The sequence below is a fragment of the Malania oleifera genome, chromosome 2 (genome assembly GCF_029873635.1).
Source record: "Malania oleifera isolate guangnan ecotype guangnan chromosome 2, ASM2987363v1, whole genome shotgun sequence".
NCBI lineage: Eukaryota > Viridiplantae > Streptophyta > Magnoliopsida > Santalales > Ximeniaceae > Malania > Malania oleifera.
In genome coordinates, this window is record NC_080418.1 from 141,264,230 (window position 1) to 141,284,912 (window position 20,683).

At 36.7% G+C, this 20,683-nt stretch overlaps 1 protein-coding gene across 2 annotated transcripts in view; it reads right to left on the bottom strand.

Moving 5' to 3' along the window:
- Positions 1–16,883, bottom strand: part of LOC131149321 (uncharacterized) — a 69,682-nt gene extending 52,799 nt beyond the window's left edge. For both annotated transcript variants that reach the window (XM_058099679.1, XM_058099678.1), the window contains exons 1-2: positions 14,123–16,883; positions 13,302–13,541 (exon numbers count right to left, since the gene is read on the bottom strand). In XM_058099679.1, coding sequence (XP_057955662.1) covers positions 13,302–13,541; positions 14,123–16,638 — 2,756 coding nt within the window. In that variant the 5' untranslated portion in view covers positions 16,639–16,883. The remainder of the gene's footprint in view (positions 1–13,301; positions 13,542–14,122) is intronic.
- Between the last annotated feature and the right edge of the window lie 3,800 nt (positions 16,884–20,683).

Here is a 20,683-nt window from a genome sequence, read left to right on the forward strand (position 1 = left end):
AGTTCTTCAATAAAGTTCCTTCTTCTCCTACCAGTCGACACCCTATGGAAAAGCCAAGAATTACAAGCCCCATTCCTAACCCAATTCATTCTAGAATTCTGTCTCCAATTCATCTCTTCTTTTAAAAACAACTTGTTCAAACTGAATAGATAATTGGACTCGTCTACCCACAATATCCACATAAAGATGTCCCCCCTCAGCCAATTTATCAATTGCACCCAATTCCTCAAGAAAATTATTTTTTCTAGACCAAACATCACCAAAAGTCTCCTTATTCCAGTTTTTTAACTTTTCTTTCACATGTCTCAATATTTTCATAAAACAAAAACCTTTCATAGTGTACGCCCCCCATCAATTCCTAACCAAGATCCAAAAATCCGAATGAGTCACCCACATGTTTCCAAATCTAAACGAAGTAGGGGCCCACTTAACAAGATTTTTCAAGATTCAAGAACCAAAGGGCAATATTCAAAAATCACTCCAGGGAGTACTTCCTGAGTAAGGGTGGGAAGTATCTACCCATTCAATGGTAAACAAAAACCTACCAATCCTAGTAGCCACTGTCCCATGGCAATCTGCAAATCACGTAAACTGGGCATTCGAGAGTGGAAATATCCCTCAAATCACACTCCCTAACCAAAGCATTGAAGCCCCTCATGCGTGAGGTGATTCTGGAACCACCCAACTTCTCATTAGAGGACCTAATAACATTAAAATCACCGCCCAAACACCAATGGGGGGAACACATTCCAAAAATTGCACCTAATTCATCTTAAAATATGCTCCTCAACTGAGGGTTATTTGGTCCATACACCAAGGTAAACCACCATCAGTCCTTACCTTTGACATCTAAATGAATAGAAGTGGAAAAAGAACCAATGAGAACATCCAATTTGCATGCAAATCTGGTGTCCCAAATTATCACAATACCCTCCCAAAGAAATGGACGCTAACCAAACCACATCTTTGAATCTAGAGTCCCAGATGCTCTTAACAAGAAAACCACCCGCCACCTCTAATTTAGACAATCATAACTACGTCTAGGGCTATCTTAACAGTGAAACCCTTAATCTGACAACATTTACCACAGTGGCCTTGACCCCTATTATTCCAGCTCAAAATCATCATGCTACCACCATGCTGCCCCTAACTCTCTTAAGCTTCCCCCCTACATGGTTAATGGTAAAGGCTAATTTTTGCAATTCTTTTTCCACTCTCTTCTTTTTACTCTGATAGGTTCTAGGGGAAACAAAAAACTTAACAGTGTGGCCTAATGGATTAACTAGAGAGCAACCCAATCTGTCTATAAACTCCTGTGGGTCCTGGCTGTCCCTTTCATCTCCCAAGGATCAAGGATTAACATCTCTCCTACAGAACCTAATTCCCTTTGGCAAGAAAGGTAATTCGTTTTGATTAGGTCAGCCACAGCCATAGGCAGGATACTTTTGTCAGAATTAATTAACTCAATGCAAATTTCAGAATTCATAGGCTCAGATTTAGGACCAGTCACAGGACGGAATAAAGACTAAGAACAAAAAGAATTATCATGAAAGAATTATCAGCCAAAGCTTCCTCAACAAAATGATTCCTTGAACCTATATAAAACCTTGAAAAAAAAGAAACACTTGTCAGATTGATAAGAAAAGGTAGACCTGTTACAATTCCCTACCTCCTCCAGAAAAGCCTCTTGCTTTGGATTTTCATTTTGATCTTCGTCCAGACTTTTTTTGTTCCTCAGCAGCCTCTAAATTTTCCACATCTTTCAACTGAGATGAAATCAGACAAACATCCTTGTAATCCCAAATCTATTCCAGCAGCAAGTTGTTATCATATTCATACCAATCTTCCAATTCAGTATCAAAATCAGGAAGACTGCATTTTTGTGTATTAGACTCTGAATTCTTCAGATCAGTTTCCCTGCCCATTACCATACTTAATGTTCCTGTATTTTCCAATTTCTCTAAGAATCCAGCCTTTTTTGTAAAATCTTCCCTATTTGCATGAATTGAATATTCTTCTGAAACCTTGATAACTTCACTTATGGTCTGTTGGGAAGAGGAACTAACAACAGATTTTCCTTTCATGTTTTCCAGACTTTCTGAGATTCCTCTGACTCTTCCTGTGATTCTTCCATATTAGTTGGGATGCATGGAGCCACCTTTACAGGTTTCTCCTCCCTCCTTGATTTCTAAAGCATCTCCAACTCTCTCTTTGATCTCTCTGGCAGCTTCAGCAACCCAAGTGATTGTGTCCATCTTCCCTGAAGGCAGAAAACCCAGGCCCTCATCATTCAAAGAAGGCCTCTCAGAGGATCCTGAGTTTTTAGTTAAGTTGGGCTTCTCTTTTTGCACCCAAACTAAACCTGCTAAGCCATTTCTTTTTTGGGCATACCCGACATACAGGCTTTAGAGTAAATCCTCCAGGCCCAAAATTTGTAATGTAAATTTTTTTTTTTCCGCTTCAAATACCTTCAACCCAACTTTCAAAGCAGCAGCCTTAGGAGGAAATTTTTCAAATATTGAAAAACCCTCACTCTCCAAACTTAACGACTTTCCTGTGGAACCAGCAACCTTAGGGCGAAATTTTTTTACATTGGAAACAATCTTGGGCCTAGATATTGCCCAAAAATCTCTCCCTCCCCAATCCACACTTTCCAAAATATCTTTCCTATGACACCAGCAGCCTTAGGAGGAAATTTTAAAAATTTTGAAACAGATTTGGGCTTAGATACTGCCCAAAAAATCTCTCCCTCCCAAATCCACACTTTCCAAACTCAACAACTTGCTGAATTTCCAACTGGAATTACCAGAATTCCCCCATGCCCAATCAACAGAAACTCCATCCTTCACCATCCCTGCATAACTAGGTTCATCGGGAAGCCCACTATGCACAAGGCTCTCTCCCTCACACTTCTCCATATCCAGGGAACCACAATTTTCTACACAAAAACCCCAGTATTTTCTATGTGTTTTGTTGTAATATGCCTTCATTTTCTTTCAGAGATTCGCAAAAAAACCACCACCCTCGAGCCTTCCTTTCCCTCTGGAATTCGCAGAGAGAATCTTCCCCTGGAATACAGTAGTTTCTCAATTACAATCATACGTCTAAGTTTGTTTGACGTCAAGCAAATTATCAAAGAACCTCCTGGGTTTCTAGTCATTTTCACCCATGGGTAATGGAATTTTCTGTCCAAAATTCACAGAATTGTTGTTCAATCCATTTAACTTCATTATTTAGCAATAGGCAATGAGATTATCTGTTCTTAAACTTCTCCAGTATTCTCAGAGCTCACGACAGGAACCGCTCAAAAGAGAAAACCTTCCTATCTATCTTGACTGAGGAAGATGTGGTAGAAAACTTCAAGAACACTGCTTTATTTTATTTTTTTAAGTTGATGTCTAATAATCAAGTTGCTATTCATATTGCCTCCAATATGATCTTCCATGAGTGGATAAAACACAATGAAGTTGATTGCCACTTTGTTCCAGAAAACTTGTGCAAAAGCTCGTTACAACCACTTGTGCAAAGTTTGATTGCAGCTTGCTAACTTGTTCACAGAAAAGCTTTGGCAGTGTCAAGTTAAATTCATTTGTAACAAACTAGGAGCATATGATATCTATGCTCCAACTTGAGGGGGAGTGTTAATAATTATTTTAGTCATGTAACTTTATTTTTATGTGCTAATATTATGTTAGTAAGTGTGAGTAAGGGTATTATGGTCATTGGTATGTACCTAACATCTATTATAAATAGAGGAAGGGATCTATCAATTGCAATTAGGTCCTCCATTTTACCCAATATCTCAACAACAATAAATTAGGATTCATACATTTGAAGATCGCTAACTTAGTGTGATGTCGCTATGGAGGTTCCTATTATTAAATTATGTTTTCGACAAATAATGGTGCCCCTTGTATTAGGGTAGGTGTATTCTTATTTTTCAAAAATTAAATAAGTTAGCGGCAGTACACTAAAGCTGTTGGTCCATGGCTCCCACAACTTGACTTATGTGAGTAAGGAATAATTGCTTACCTAAAAGTTGAAAAAAATTCAAATCATTTTCTGCCCAAAATCCATATTTTCCAAAAATAAAAAGTTCTAAATATCATAATATGAATATATTAATTAATTATAATTTTGAAGAGGTAAAGCTAGAGAAAATTACAATTCTTGGGTCATGGCCCTCTACTGGAGCACTGGTCATATATCCCCTTCCTAATACATTTTCCATTTCTTTTTCCTACACCTACTTCTCTCTGTTGGACATATGATGCTATGATTCTACCTTACCATAACAATCTTGGCCCTGTATAGAATCTCAAATTGGTAGGACCGGAGTAGATTCATAGTTGGATTGGTTGAATCAGGAGGTTCATACAAGGATTGTGATAGGATTGTAAGATCCTACAATACATTATATTTTTAAAATTTTATTAAATTAATTGTACTGCAGGCTAGGTCTTTTTCCTGTACAACTTCTACAAGGAATGGACAACTAGAAAGCAAATTCATGTATCTAATATTAATAAAATTATGAACTCAAAATTCTTTATTTAGATTGATGTTCATTAGGTTCTTCAAACTTCAAACATAAATATGTAGGTTGAGGATGTGAGCATATTTTTAATCCACTAGTGCATTTGATGAAAATATGATATGGTGATGAAGATCTTAGTGATGGGACGATCTCCATGATGCTAAAGAAGTAAGCAATGTTTTGGATGTTGGCATTTGGCACTAATGTTAATGAGCTAGTTGGATAGTTTGGCTTTGTTATTTTTTTGTTATTCTTTCTTAAAGAATTCATGTGTTCATGTTGTAGTTGTTTGTTGAATGATTAGTTTTAAAATACAATATACATTATATATATAAGCATGTGTTCCTTTTTTTCATTATAAACTCATTTGATTGATCCAGGAATGCAACAATTTGAACACTAGGTCTCCTTGCTAGGTAAGGGTTATACCATTAAACTACTTGTTCTTTTCCTAGTCTCAAACACATTGCGATACATTTTTTTTAATATGAAAAATAACATATGAATGCATTTATATACCTATTTTATATCGTAAATAGAATCCTACAATCCTTGATCCAATCCTATGATTCGATTCTGGAAACCCTTCTAGTAATACCATGTAGCATCCTAATTTTAACAACCAACACATATTGGGTAATAGCAATGGCCACAAGAGAATGACGATGATGAAAATACCTTACAGAGAGAGAGCGGGAGGGAGATCAAATTGTTTAAAATTTAGTGTTAGATATATGTATCAAAAAATGGACAAGAAATGATAAATTAAACCAATGTAAAAGAACTAGATGGTAGAACCTAAAAAATATAATAAAACTAAAATATAAAATGATCAAAGATGGCGATTGGACTATAGAGGATGGTGTAGACACAAACACTCTTTAGAGTAGAATAGCTACCTCTATAAAAAGATAGCAAAAGAGATTTTAGGTGAATCAAAAGGAAGATTCTCAAATAACAAAGAAAGTTGGTGAAGGTAACAAGATGTCCAAAAAGATGTAAAGACAAAAATAATTTGGTATAAAACATGGCAAAAATGTAGAAAAGCATGGTAAACTTTGAAAAGTATAAAGAGGCGAGAAAAGATGCGAAAAAAGGTCACTAGTGAAGCTAAACATAGATCACTGAATAATTTGTGTGCTAGATTAGATACAAAGAAGGGGAAAGAGACATATTTAAACTTGCTAGAGCTAGAGAAAGAAAGAGTACGGACTTGGGTAATGTAAAATGTACAAAAAGTGAGGATGATATAGTCTTAGTTAAGGAAGAAGACATAAAAGAAAGATGGCAAAGTTACTTTGGTAAGCTATTTAATGAAAACCAAGTAGAAGGCTTAAACTTAGTGTTAGAGGTTATTTATGTCTTTTAATATTATGATTGTTAAGTGTGTTAGTATGTTAATTAGTGAGAGTTAGTAAGGATATTACTGTCATTAAAATGTATTAAATTTGTATTATAAATGGAGGGAAAGACCTATCTTCAAGTTAGGTCATTCATTTTAATCAAAATCTCAGCATGGTATCAGAGCGTGATCCAACCTAAACCCTATTATACTCGGTCGTCGCCGGAAAACACATTCGCATCGTTGTCCTTCTCAAATCTACCTCCAACCCTCATTATTTCACAAAACAAACGATATACCAAAACATAAAACCCTTTGAAGCCTAGCCCCACAAAACCCCATCGCCGGAAATGGCCCCACACGACAGCAATGTCGAACCCATGTGCCAGCGCGTGAGAGAGTTTCCAGCCACCTTTTCTTCTTTTTTTTTCCTCTGCCATGTTCTAATTTCTTTTCCAGATAATATTATCAAGCTGTTGGGCATGTTTTTTGCTCTAAAATCCAACCTTTTTCAAACATGCACTCGCGGTAATTCGTTAATTTCTTTTCATTGTTTGTAAAAGGCTTCTTCATGAGTTTCTTAAAGCAGTGGCAGTGTTCGTACATCAAGTTGTGAGGTTGTAGCAGTGCTATATCAGTCGGTAAGTCATTTACCTTGTCCTTGGTTGTGTTGGTGCTTCACATGGTTTGTGATTGTCCCAATTAGTTTCGATTGTTCTTCTTGTTTGACATTGGTGTGGCTGCAAGTTTGTGAGTGTTGGGATGGAGTCTATGAATCCCAAAAATCTGTTTCCTAAATCACTGCCAGATAACGACTCAAAAGTTAGATGGAAAGTATTATGTTTAATGATCTAAAGTTGTTCAGGTTTATTTAGCAGGATTAAGAAAATCTGACCACTTGCTCCAGTCTAATCCTTCTTATGAGAAGAGAAAAGAAGTGTGAGTTCAAGAAGATGTCTTGATTGTTTCCCTCTTATGGAATTCGATGGAGCCACAGATTGCACGAATGTGTATGCATCTAGACATGTGTAATGAGATTTGGGATTATGTCAAGCTTTTGTACTCTAGTAACATTACATGTATGTATGATTTATCGCAGGAATACTTTCAGCTACGACAAGGAGATAGGAACATTGCAGATTATTTTCGACAGATGAAGTGTATTCATGAGGAGCTTAACGTCGTACAACCTATAACTGCCGATGTTCATTAGATGCAAAAGCAAAGTGAGCAAATGACAATCCTTCGGGTTCTAGCAGGCTTGAGACCCGAGTTTGAGCCAGTCCGATCCCAAATACTTAGAAGTGCCAAGCTGCCACCATTTGTCGATGTTTATTCTCATGTCCTTTATGCTTCCTTTAACACGCATTCTCCTGCTCTTGTATCTAGCTCTGGGAGGACAGCCTTTGCTACACAAGGTGATTCTAGTTCTCTATCAAACAACCGCAAAAGTTATCAAGGCGTTCGAGTGGTCATGACGATAGAGACGGACGAGATAGAGGCACTCCATGCAAGTGCACTCATTGTGGACGAAGTAATCATACCATTGAGTAGTGTTGGGATCTTCACAGTAGATCTTTACGTGTTCCCAATGAAGCCACGACCGACTTTACGCCTTTGGGTGCAGCCAATGCAACCACCACTGACCCAAACCTTTGGGGCCAAATGGGGAGCAACGTACTGTATCCATGTCAGAGGAAGAGTTTTCCAAGTTCCAACAATATCAAGCATCAAAACAAGTTTCTCTTCCCATTGCATCTCTTTCCCAAACAGGTAATCTCGCAGTATGCATGTCATCTAGTACTTCTCGCCCTAGTCCTTTGGTCATAGACACTGCTACCACTAATCAGATAACAGGTATACCTAGCTTCTTCTCCACTCTTCAATATCCTACAAATTTACTTTGTGTTACTCTTACTGATGGATCCACCATTGCAATCAAGGGAATTGGGACTTTAAATTCCACTTCTTCTATATCTCTTCCTTCACTTTTGTATATTCCCAAATCTCCTTTCAATCTTATGTCTATTAGCAAGATTAATAAATCCATGAATTGTTCAGTGAAATTCTTCCCTAATTCTGTGGTTATTCAAGGTTTGAAGACGAGGAAGACGATGGCGAAGGGCATGAAGCTAGTGGACTTTATCACTTTGAGCCGCTATCTCCTTCTACCGCATGCACTGCTGGTTCCACACCTCTCCAAATTCAATGTCGCCTTGGTCATCCTTCACTGGAAAAGTTAAACATCTTGTTCCTGATTTGAGTTCTATGTCTAGTATTGATTTTGAGTCTTGTCAATTGGGAAAGCATCATCGTGTTCCTTTCACTTCCTGAGTCAATAAACGGGCTGCAAGCCCTTTTATTTTATATATTATGATGTTTGGGGTCCTAGTAGAGTTGTGTCCAAGTTGGGCTTCCGATACTTTGTTATTTTTTTGGATGATTATGCAAGAATGACTTAGCTATATTTAATAAAAGATCGTTCCGAGTTATTTCATCAATTTTGTGCCTTTTATTCTAACATAAAGACTCAATTTGGTTTTCTAGTTCGAATACTTCGAAGTGATAATGCTAAAGAGTGTTTCTATACACATATGACTCAATTTGGTATTGTCCATCAATCATCCTATGCCCACACTCCTCAACAAAATGGAATTGTAGAGAGGAAAAATAGACATATCCTTGAAATCACTCGCACCTTACTTTATCAAACACATGTACCTAAAGTGTTTTGGAGTGATGTTGTACTTACTGCTTGGTATCTAATCAACAGGATGTCATCCTCTATTCTTAGTGATAAAATTCCCTACTTCATTCTCTTTCCTAATTCACCTTTATTCTCTCTCCCTCATCGTATATTTGGGTGTGTGTCCTTCATTCATCAACTACCTCCTGGGGTGGATATGTTGGATCCTCATGCTATAAAATGCCTTTCTGGGCTATTCATATACTCAAAATGGATATCATTATTATAGTCCTGTGCTGCATGGCTTCTTTATTTCTTCCGATGTTGCCTTTTTTGAGTCTACACCCAATCCCTGAGTGCTTATAAGCTCAATGAGTCATTTCCTCTGCCTAATCTTCCATACTCTACTTTGCAATCGTTGCGCAACCAACCATCTGGGTCTCCATATAGTTCAAGCCCTTCTCATCCTCTTGATTATCCTAACATGCAGCTGTATTCATGAAAGTTGCTCCAAGGAAGAGAGTACCCTCTAGCTTCTACTACCATGCCTTTCGTTTCCTCGTTTGATGATCATATTTCCCATAATGTTTATCCTCCCATTGCTGTTCAGAAGGGTAAACACACATGTACTCAACATCCCATTATTAATTATGTTTGTTATGACTTCTTATCACCCTCCTATTATTGTTTTATTATTGCTCAATCATATACTATCCCTATTTCGGAAGCCTTAGCCCACTCTTGGTGGAGGAATGGTATAGTTGAAGAGATGAATGTTTTACATGACAATTGCACTTGGGACTTGGTACCTCTTCCTCTTGACAAGTCTGTGGTTGGTTGTCTTTGATTTTGCTCAGTGAAAGTCAACCCTAATGGTTTTGTGGCTTGACTAAAGGTTCGTCTTGTTGCTAAGCAATATACTCAGGTGTATGGTCTGGATTATTCTGACACTTTTTCTCCAGTTGTCAAACTTACATCAATACGTTTGTTCATCTCTTTGGCTACTACTTGTCACTAGCCTCTGCATCAATTAGATGTGAAGAAGGCCTTCTTGCATGGTGACTTTAAGGAGGAGGATGTGGAGCAACTACCTAGGTTTGTTGCTCAAGGGGAGTCAGGCTTAGTGTGTCAGCTCAAGAAGCCACTATATGGTTTAAAATAGTCTCCCAGAGCATAGTTTGCTAGTTTCAGTGTTGTAGTACTCAAGTTTGGTCTTCCCAATGCGAAGTGGATCATTCCTTGTTTTATCGTCATACTTCATCAGGTAGAATCCTTCTTGTTGTTTATGTGGAAGATACTGTTACTATAGGTGATGATGATAAAGGTATTCAGAGTCTCAAACTTTTTATACATACTAAGTGTCAAACCAAAAATTTGAAACTGTTGAAATACTTCTTGGGTATAGAAGTATCTAGATCTTGTATGAAAACTATTTTGTCACAAAGGAAGTATGTTCTTGATCTGTTGGATGAAACTGAATTATTGGGATCGAAACCAGTCGATACACCCATGGTACCTAACAGCAAGTTAGTGTCGGATATGGGTGATTTTCTACCTAATCCTAGACAATACAAGAGTCTTGTTGGAAAGTTGAATTATCTCACAGCCACTCGGATGGATGTATCTTTTGCAATAAGTGTTGTGAGTCAATTTCTAGATTCTTCGAGGCTAAATCATTGGGATGTAGTAATTTGCATCATGAGATATCTCAAAGGTGCACTTGGGAAAGGTCTTTATATCATGATCAAGGTCACACTTATATCCATGGACATACAGATGCAAATTGGGTTGGGTGCAGATCCACAACCGGGTACTATATATTGGTTAGTGGTTATTTGGTTTCTTGGAAGAGTGAGAAAAATTGTGGTGACCAGGTCAAGTGCTGAATAAGAATATAGAGCTATGGCTCACACTACTTGTGAACTAGTCTGGTCGAAGAATATGTTGGAAGAATTGGGTTTTTTGCATTCTTGGCCAATGAAATTGATGTGTGATAATCAAGTTACTCTTCATATTGCCTCCAACTCAGTCTCTCATGAATGGACGAAGCACATTGAAGTTGATTGCCACTTTGTTCAGGAGAAATTTGTGCAGACGCTCATTACTACCGCTTATGTGAAGCCAAATATGCAGCTTGCTAATTTGTTTACCAAAACTTTAGGGGTGCTCGTGTTAGATTTATTTGTAACAAGCTACGAGCATATGACATTTATTGCTCCAACTTGAGGGGGAGTGTTAGAGGTTATTTATGTCTTTTAGTATTATTCTTATTATTGTGTTAGTATGTCAATTAGTGAGAGTTAGTAATATATTTAATTTGTATTATATATAGAGGGAGAGACCTATCTTCAAGTTAGGTCATTTATTTTAATCAAAATATCAACACTTAGACTTGACAAATGAGGAAACGAGTAAAAATCTAAGATTTATTCGTAAGATTAGGGTTAACGAAGTTAAGTTTGCACTGAAAAAGATGAAAAATGGAAAAGCTATAGGACAAAATATTATCCCAATTTATGTTTGGAAATGCTTAGTGATAACGAAATTATATGGTTAACAAATTTGTTTAACACAATTATAAAAACTAAGAAAATGTCAAATGAATGGAGAAAAAGTACTTTAATACCTATATACAAAAATAAAGGAGATATTCAAAATTGTAATAACTATCGTAGAATTAAACTTATGAGTCATACAATGAAACTGCGGGAAAGGGTAGTTGAACAAAGATTAAGGCTAGAAAGGAAGGTCTTAGAAAATCAATTTGGTCTTAAGCCGAGAAGATCTATTATAGATTCAATATATCTTTTAAGAAGATTAATGGAAATTTTAGGGAAAAGAAGACAAACTTGCATATGGTATTTATCAACTTAGAGAGAGTGTATAATAAGGTACCTAGGGAAGTTCTATGGCGGGTTTTAGAAAAAAAGGGAATATGCAGTAAGTATACTGACGTCATTAAAGATATGTATGATGGAGTAATGACTAGTGTTAGGACTATATGTGGAAAGACTAGAGAGTTTCCAATCACATCAGGTGTGCATCAAGGATTTGCTTTGAGCCCTTATCTTTTTGCTTTAGTGATGGATGAACTGAATAGGAGAATCCAAAATGTGGATCCATGGTGTATGTTGTTTGCAGATGATATCGTCTTGATTGATGAAACTAGGGATGAAGTAGAATCTAAGTTAGAATTATGGAGAGAAGCTTTAGAATCGGGAGAATTTAGGATAAGTAGAAATAAAACAAAATATGTGCAATATCATTTCAATAATAGTAGGAAGAATATTGGAGGCAAAGTTAAACTTCATGATGAAAAAATCAATTAAAATAGTAGATTTTGATACCTTAGATCTATCATGCAAGCTAAAGAAGAAATTGAAAAAGATATAATACATAAAGTTAAAGCAAGTTGAGTAAAATGGAGTAGTGCTTCGAGTGTGCTTTGTGATCGTAGAATACCCTTCAAAATTAAAAGGAAAATTTTATATGACGACTATAAGACCAGCTATGCTATATGGATCAGAATTTTGGGCGACTAAGAAACAACATATCCAAAACGTAAAAGTTGGCAAGATGAGAATACTTGGATGGATGAGTGGTATAACGTTAAAAGATAAATTAAGAAATCAACATATTCGTGGTTAGGTGTAGCTCCTGTAGAAGATAAGATAAGGGAGGAACAACCTGAATGGTTTGGGCATTTGCAACATAGGCCACATAGTACTCCAATGAAGAAAAGTGAATTAGTTACTCAGAGGGACAATAGAAGGCGTAGGGGTAGGCCTAAAATAACTTAGAATGAGATAGTGAGTAAGGATTTAATAAACCTGAATTTGTCGAAGGAAATTACCCATGATCGCATAAATTGGTGGAAAAGGATTCATGTAGCCGACCCCACCTATTGGGACTTAAGACTTGGTTTTGTTATTGTTGTTCTGTTGTTGCTTATTTCTTTTAAACAAAAAAATAATAATAATAAGATATAAATAAGCTAGGGTGATAGATATCAGCCCTTAAAAGCCTATAGAAGAAATAAAATAAGGGAAGTATAGATTTAGTGGGCTGATGGAGGAGGTCTGATCTAAGACTTAAATTGAATTTTGAAGTGGAGTAATGCCCACAGTACTATAGCACCGGCACTGTTAATGAGTATTATAGCAGTACTTTTTACATGGGTATTTTGGATTATTTTAATTTTACCATGGGCCCTATGTTAAGTGTACTTTGTGTCATTATCTTGAGTTTTCAAGGTATTTGTTTTATCTAGTTACTTATGTATAGTCAAGAATAGTTTAGTTTGAAGGTCAAGATTAATATTCTTAGGGTCAAGCTAGTGAGAGGTGTATATAAACATTAAACTGATTTTCTCCAGATTCTTGAATAAAGAATGATCTACATAAGCCTCCATAATAAACGGGGACGGCAACAAGTTGCACCCTGTCACATCTTTAAGTATGTTGGTTATACGGCTCCAATTGAAAAAAAATAGAAGAAGAAAATTACAAACTGATGGAAGTTCCATTGTGCACCATAAGTCATAATATAACTCTAGACAAACGCACATGTCACTACTTTGATCTGAAAAAATCAATACGCTAACTCATGCAAAATAAATACGCAAATTTTCAATGGAAAAATTAAAGTCAGACTCGCAAACTTCAGACATAAATTAAAATAAGTTAAAACACAGCATACATCAAATACGAGTTAAAAGATATAAAGCAAAGACTTACTTAGCAGCTCTAAGTTGCACTCTAAGAAAGTTGGGATCTATTGCAGTGGCCATCATACAGTCTCCTAGTGCTTCTCTAATTCTTCCAAGAGACATGCGTGTTGCTGCACGATTGCTATAGCACAGCATTAGTGCCCTGAGACAGCTTCTTGATGCCTCTTTCTGGGAAACACAATTCAACCCCCGTGTATAACAGTCCTCTGCTTTAGACATATCCCCATTTGTATAAGCTTGATTTCCCCTGGTCCAAAACAAACTGAATACTTTCAAACAGGAATGAAAAAGCAATGACTGTCATGCTAATTGATATCATCACTGCACATAATAGCAATAAAGCAGAGTCTCACAGTAAAGGGCATGCTTATGACATGACAAATAATGTGACACCAGAAATCATGGAAATGCAAGAAACAACATGGCAGGAACACAACAATAAATTAATAAATTATAAAATTATAAATACATGTACTATATATATGATAAATATTAACTTTTTAACAATCATATAATACCATATGTGTTTTATAAATGAATATGCTTCTTCCGCTGCTTCATTATTCCTTCCCCATAAATTATTTTTATATCACCTCTAACATAAATGTTACCAAATCAATTATAATTTCAAAAAAATCAATATTGTTTTTGTGTCCAACATAGCCAGAACAGGGGCATGTTTCCTTTGTAGAAATGTTTGTACTACATCACATAACACATAACACATAACCAACTAAACAAACATTCAAATCTAATACGAGGACAGATAATTAAAACAGAATTTATTAGAACAAAAATGAGAAGAACCCAATTAGATGTCGTCATCACCTTAGTCGCCACTTCTCACATTCGTCTTGGGCCGCAGCCACTGCAGCAGAAGCAGCGATAGACTCCTGCTTTATCACTTGTTCTTCAAATACCTCAGAATTATTTCCTCCTTTATATTGAGGTGTTGATACATCCACTGTTAAACCTTTACGAAGAGGCAGAAGTGAAGAAGTTCCAGATAATTCAAATAATTGCCCAGAAGATGATGTATACGGATCTTTTGCATTGGGGGTACAATTATATGAATCATGACCGACTTTCATTCTATTTTTCTTTTTGTTGTGGCGTGCAGGAGATAATAATTGACTTTGAGTAGAAGATGATGCTGCAAAGGTGAAGCTAGACCTGCCAATATCTTCTGAACTAGAAGCAAAAGAAAATTGCATCTTGCCATCACTATCTTGTGTCTCTGTTTTTGAACACAAACCAACATCAGTTTCTGCAGAAGTAGCAATGGCATCGTTGTTATTGTCTAGTTGCTCATTAGCAGACTTAAAACTTTCAGTTTCAGCCCCAGAAAGAGGCTCTTCTTGAGGAACTCCTGTGCTGACATCATCTCCAAATCTATAGCCCGAACGTTCTTTTGTTTCACTGCATTTCACCTCATCTTCATCAATCTCCAAGCATTGTGTGGCAGCAACCAGATCTTCATCTATTGCCTCATCTGAAACCACTGGACGTGGATCAGCTAATGCATGGTTGTTATCAAAACAGGAAGACTCATCTGATGTCACAGAAGCTTCCCTGGAACATTGGTTATCAGCCAATGTTTCCCGATATGGAGAGATTTCCATTGGTGAGTATGACTCAGAAGACTCTAGGTTTGGTTGGGCTCCACTTCCCGTTGAAACAAAATCATTTCCAGGCCGCAGCTGGACAGGAACGGGTTGCCTCAACTTTCCCCTTCTTTTCTTTGACCTAGCATCTTTAGCTGCTTCCCTTTTTGCACTGAATTCCAAACTCTGATTTAAGCTGGAGAACGCATTTGCTTTTAACTTCGTTGTTGTAAATTCTACATTGGGAGACCCTATAACATCTTGTTCGCTACTAAAACAAAATGCATGCTTAAAGTCAGGTCTACCAAGAAACTCTGCTCCAGAAGCATTCCCTTCTGGTTGGAAGCGAAGACCAGTTGATGCATTGGCTCCAGTCATTTTAGCATCATCATTCAATTGACGTATAGGGACCCGACCACCATTCCCATCCTTACCACGCATCCCTGCATTAAATGTGAATTCTTTTGAAAATAATTTATTAAGATCATGTAATTTCGTGTCACCCAAATTCACAGGCTGAGTCCCCTTCACAAACACTTCAGAGGAAGAAGCACCAGTATCTGTATGAACAAAAGAATCCCCAATCCCACTTCCAATTTTCAATCTGCTCATTTTGTCTTGCAGTATGGTCTTGTCCTTAGTATCTAAGGATCCCTTAATGTTCAAATTCTTCATCTGATTGGGAAGTGTAGCTGCTAAGCTTTCTGCATGAGAATCAATGCCCTTCTGGCTGCTTCTAAATACAAACTCACCTTTCCCATTAGCATTAGAAGTAAAATTATCACTGTCAAGCTCCAGAGAGCCCTTTATATTCAATTTCTTCAATTCATTAGGAAGAGTAGATTCAAAGCTTCCACCAACGGAACTATCTACATTGTCACCACTTCCACTGCTACACTTATTCAGCCTGACGTCCCCGTGTGTAGTTTTCTTCAAGCATTCATCATCACCAGAACCTTTGCAAATGTTCAACTTCCTCATCTCATACGGAAGGTCAGACAACATGCTCTCACCACCAAATCTAGAAGTCCTCTGATTGCCACTCCCAAATGCAAGACCTCCCCCTCTATTGGACCCTTCAGCAAGACTTGAACTTGCACTACTTCCAGTATTTAAATTAGACACACCATCTTTTGCCCTGAAAAGATCCTCCTTAATTCTTAATTTCCTCATTTCATCAACAAGATCCTTACCCATACTCAAACTCGCATTCAAACTCGAATCGCTTCGCTTCGCTCCGAACACAAATGTCTCATCAACCGCACTCTTCCCAGGCTCAATTTCACCTGAAACCGAAGCACCCGTTTGCGACCCAGCCGAGACTGGATCGAAATTCACCGCACCGGGTCGAAACGGATTGTAAAACGAATCACTCTGACGATCATCTTGGAGCGGCGTCGACCTGGGATGGTGAGAACCAGACCCGTGTTTCCTCATCTTCACCAGCCGAGGCTTCGAGAGACGCGATACCGAGCCTATCGCAGCGTTTTCCGACGCTGATCGCGCGGGTGAGGACGAATTGGAAAAAAAATTTGAATCGGTTTCACTTGAATTTGAAGACCCAGAAGCTCTATTGCCAACATTTGATGAGTTCATCATGCATAAAGAAGAATACGCAGAAAAAATAGGAGTTTGAATATGACCTCTTGTGCGAGACCTTCCACGGGGAAAGGGGGGATTATGCGAATGAGTGTGCAAAGTGTGCGCCGGAGTTCCGGTGTCTAGCAAGGGGGGCGACATTTCAGGCGGGGAGTCATCAAATCGGGCGGTCGGAGAGGCGAGGAGTGGTGCTGGGAGTGATCGAGCGTTGCCACGATGAAGATGATGATCGAAGGAATAGAGTAGATGATGGGTTTAGGTGTGGATTGAGATTGGAGAGTTGGGAAATTTTGTTTATGCTGTCGCCTGGTTGGCCTCCATCGGTTCGAAGGAGAGAGAAGACGAGCTTTTCACTTCTTTCATGGCTTAACAATTGACATGTGTGAGATGGCACCCTCCTTTCTTTTCCACGTCTTTAGAAATCAAATTTTTGTTTCTTGAAAAAAGAAAATATGAAAAAATTCAAGACATATTTGGAATTTGAAATATTTGAAAAAATAAATCAATGATCTACGATAAATCAATGACCGAAAAACAATTAGGTGCCACTAAAAAAAATAATTAGGTTAATAAATAATTATCTTTTATTAGGATATCATAAGTTACTAGGTCAATTTATATGAATAAAACATTATTGGGGCTCCAACTCTTCTTACCTTTCTCAATTTTGCACCTAAGACACTCAAAAATGAAATCAAATAAATGAAATTATTTTCACAATTTTATATAGTTGGCATTTATTCTACATCACTTTCATTTCATTTCTTTTTGTACTATAAAATCACTTAGCCAAAAATCTATAAAGTTCTCCTTAAGAATGAAATGTACATTAAAAGGCTAAATAAGTTTCGTAAAATCTATGTCGTCAAGCTCCTCCTAATGATTTGTTCTTCCTAGATTTTCCTCTTGATAATTTGGTGCACTCCTACAAGCTCAAAGATAAAAGTGTCTGGGTTATAAATTCACCCCAACGACGCAATGTTTCAAAAGGAATTTTAAGGGTTAGAGAAGATTGTAGCCAAACCTTCAAATAGAATATTAATAACAAGAAAATGTATTTATTTTATGATAATCGGCATGTATCTGGTCCTTATATCGAGAAAGTGCATATTAGCCTCAAGAGTTCCTCCTCCCTCCTAATGCCAACATTTCAAACATTACCAAAGGCGACAATTAGAATTGACCAAGAAAAAAATTCAATTCAATCTAAAAATTTGAACTTTTTCTTTCTTCATCCTCTTTATCACAAAAGAGGATTGCAGATAACTCAACTACTATTTTGACTCAAATAAACTCTGCTAGGGTCCTCATTAATGAGAAAATCCCAGACTTGCCCAACCTAACTATTATTTAGGCATCACTTTAAACAACCATAACAATCCATATAACGATTACAACCCTTGCGAACATGATATTGTGGACATTGCATCCATGAATTCATTTCTTGCATTAGTAAAATTGTTAAAAACATATCGATTCACATGTTTTGATCTTAGAATCCTATGCTATAAATTAATTTTTAGTAAATTTTAATCAATTTAAATAGAACATGTATTATGAGTATTGGACGTCATCTTGGTTGCTTTAGTTGTTATTGATGAGAGGAAGCATGCATTTGCTAATTTTTTTAGTATGTTATTGACTCTGAGTGAGTTTAAATTAAAAAATCATAAATATAAAGAAATATAAACTATAGAATGTCATCTTTTGTATTTTTTTCAGTTTTTAATGGATATTTATCTAACCAAAAAATAAAATATAGAATGTTCATATTTTAAACAAGAACAAAAAATGTATAACTACCAAGAATACAAACTTGTGTAATTTAGTGAGAGGGAAAAGAGAGGGAAAATGAAAAGAAAAAAAAAAGGACTCAAAAGCCTGTTTTAGTCATTTACTCCTAGTTTAACACTGTAATGACTTATAATGACCTGTAAGAGCCGTTATAGTATTGTATTGGCCATTACGATCATGAATCAAAAGACCTTCGATATATTGCCTTATAACAATCTCGCAACTGCTAATACCATTACATAAGACATGTAACAGTTGTCATAATGTCACACACTGGTTTTAAAAACTATGCATTAAGGGTTGCAAATGAGACTAACAAAGCTACTTATTGACAAGCTTGAGCTCAACTTGAAATCTTAAAATATAGTTTGCGCTTGCATCGAGTTTTAAGTGTGTTGTTTGAGCTTGACTCATTTAAACACACACACACACACACACACACACACACACATATATATATATATATATATATATATATATATTTAACTTGGTTAAAGTTCATTTCATATTGATAAATGAGTCAAGCTCAAGTATAGCCTTGAAGGCTCTCAACTTCAAGTTTAGATTCAACTTAACTAAAGTTTGTTTCAAATTAATAAATAAGCCAAGCTAGTAAATGAGTTAAAGATAATTGATAATTGACAAAGATAATTGAGAAAAATATTTTTTAATTTTTTTTTAAAAAAATAAATTTTATAATGAGCCTAATATCGAGTTAGTTCACTATCCTAATATTGAGCAAGCTCACCAACTAGTAAAAGAGCTAGTAAATAAGTCAGCTCGTGAACAAGCTAAATGAGTTGGTAAACAAGTTAGCTTGTGAACTTAACAAGTCGAGTATAACTTAACTCAAACTCGAATCTTCTAGCTGATAAGCTTGAACTTTGAACTTAAGTCCAGCTCCTTCAACTTAATAAGTAAGTTTGAGTGAGCCAATATCAAGCTGAGTACCTAGCAACTCATGAGAAGCTCAACTTTCTGATAACCTTACAACTATTTAGCTCAAAGGTTGCATCCTAAGGCATGCCTTCATTGCTAATTAAGTTGGCTGCCTTGAACCCTATTGCTAAACTAAAAACTAATCAATATACCAATTGCCATCTATGCCACCATTCCATCAAATCAATAAATTCTTTGACTACAAGTTTTCTGACAAACTCTTATGGTCTCTTCCCAATTGAGAATTTCTTGCTCCTTTTCTTCTTAGGAAGATGAGCTCACTAGGCTCACCAATTTAAGAGAAATGACACTATTACAATCCTCAACAAAATTGCTTGGGCTGCATGCATATTTAACCTTTGGAGAACCATATCCCTCTTACTTTTTGAGAATGTTCCATTGAATATGAGCAACATAATAGGCAAAGTCCTTGTAGATATTAGGGTTTATATCTACAGAGAAAAAAATTTCTCTAGATTTGATTAAACTTGTTTTGTTATATTGTTTTATTGTATTTTCTTTTCTTTTAAGTGTGTTTTGAACACCTTCTATTTAATGATTGGTTTAAAGAGTAATTCATCAAAGTTTGAACTATTTTTCTCTAGGCTATCATGTGATGAAGTAAATGTGCTACTGTGCTAGTCGATGTGCTAGTCCATGCCCATTTTGAGCCAGGGATTTTGTTTTCTTAGGTTAGTGGGCTTAGAAGAGGTCTAAGAGGCTTTAATTGCAATTCAAAGGCCCCTCAAGGGCCTTATGGAGTTTTATGTGTGTTTTAAGGGTTTTGGGGCCTTTTAGGGTCCCTCTAGGTCATTCGTTAGGCCCTTTGCAGCTTTTGTGGGCCTAGTTGGGCCCATAGGGCCTCTCTAAGCCTCCTTGAGGTTTTTGAGAAGGATCATTGCTGCCTTATGGAGTTTAATTGGGCCCCTAAGGGCCCAAGAGCTTGCTATTTAAGCCCTATGGGTAAGGTTGTAATTAACCTTGCCCCCCAAGGACACTCTCATCCTTTTTTTTAAGAAACCTTAGCTCCGTCTTTGCTTATAAATAGGAGCAACGAGAGACTTTAAGGGAGGGGGGGAACTCACTTGGGGTGAAGAGGTGAGTAAGCAAGAGTGAGACTAGAGAGAGTTAGAGGAAAGAAGGAGAGGGCAGGAGCTAAAAAGAAAAAAAAAAAAAGATAGAATGAACTAAGAATAATATATATATATATATATAAGGCCATGACCTAAAAAGAGTAGGGTTCAGAGAAGAAAAGAGGAGGTTAAAAAAAGGGAAAAAGTTAGGGAAAAGGGTGGCTATGGCTAAGAAAATGTAAAGGAGGAAAAGAGCTAAGAGAAAAGAAGGAAAAAGAGCTAGAGAGGAGGAAAGGAGCACGATTGCACACCAAAATAAAGAGAGCTAGTGCATAAAGAAAAGAAGAGCGAGGAGGAGAAAAGAAAAGAGACTCATGGAC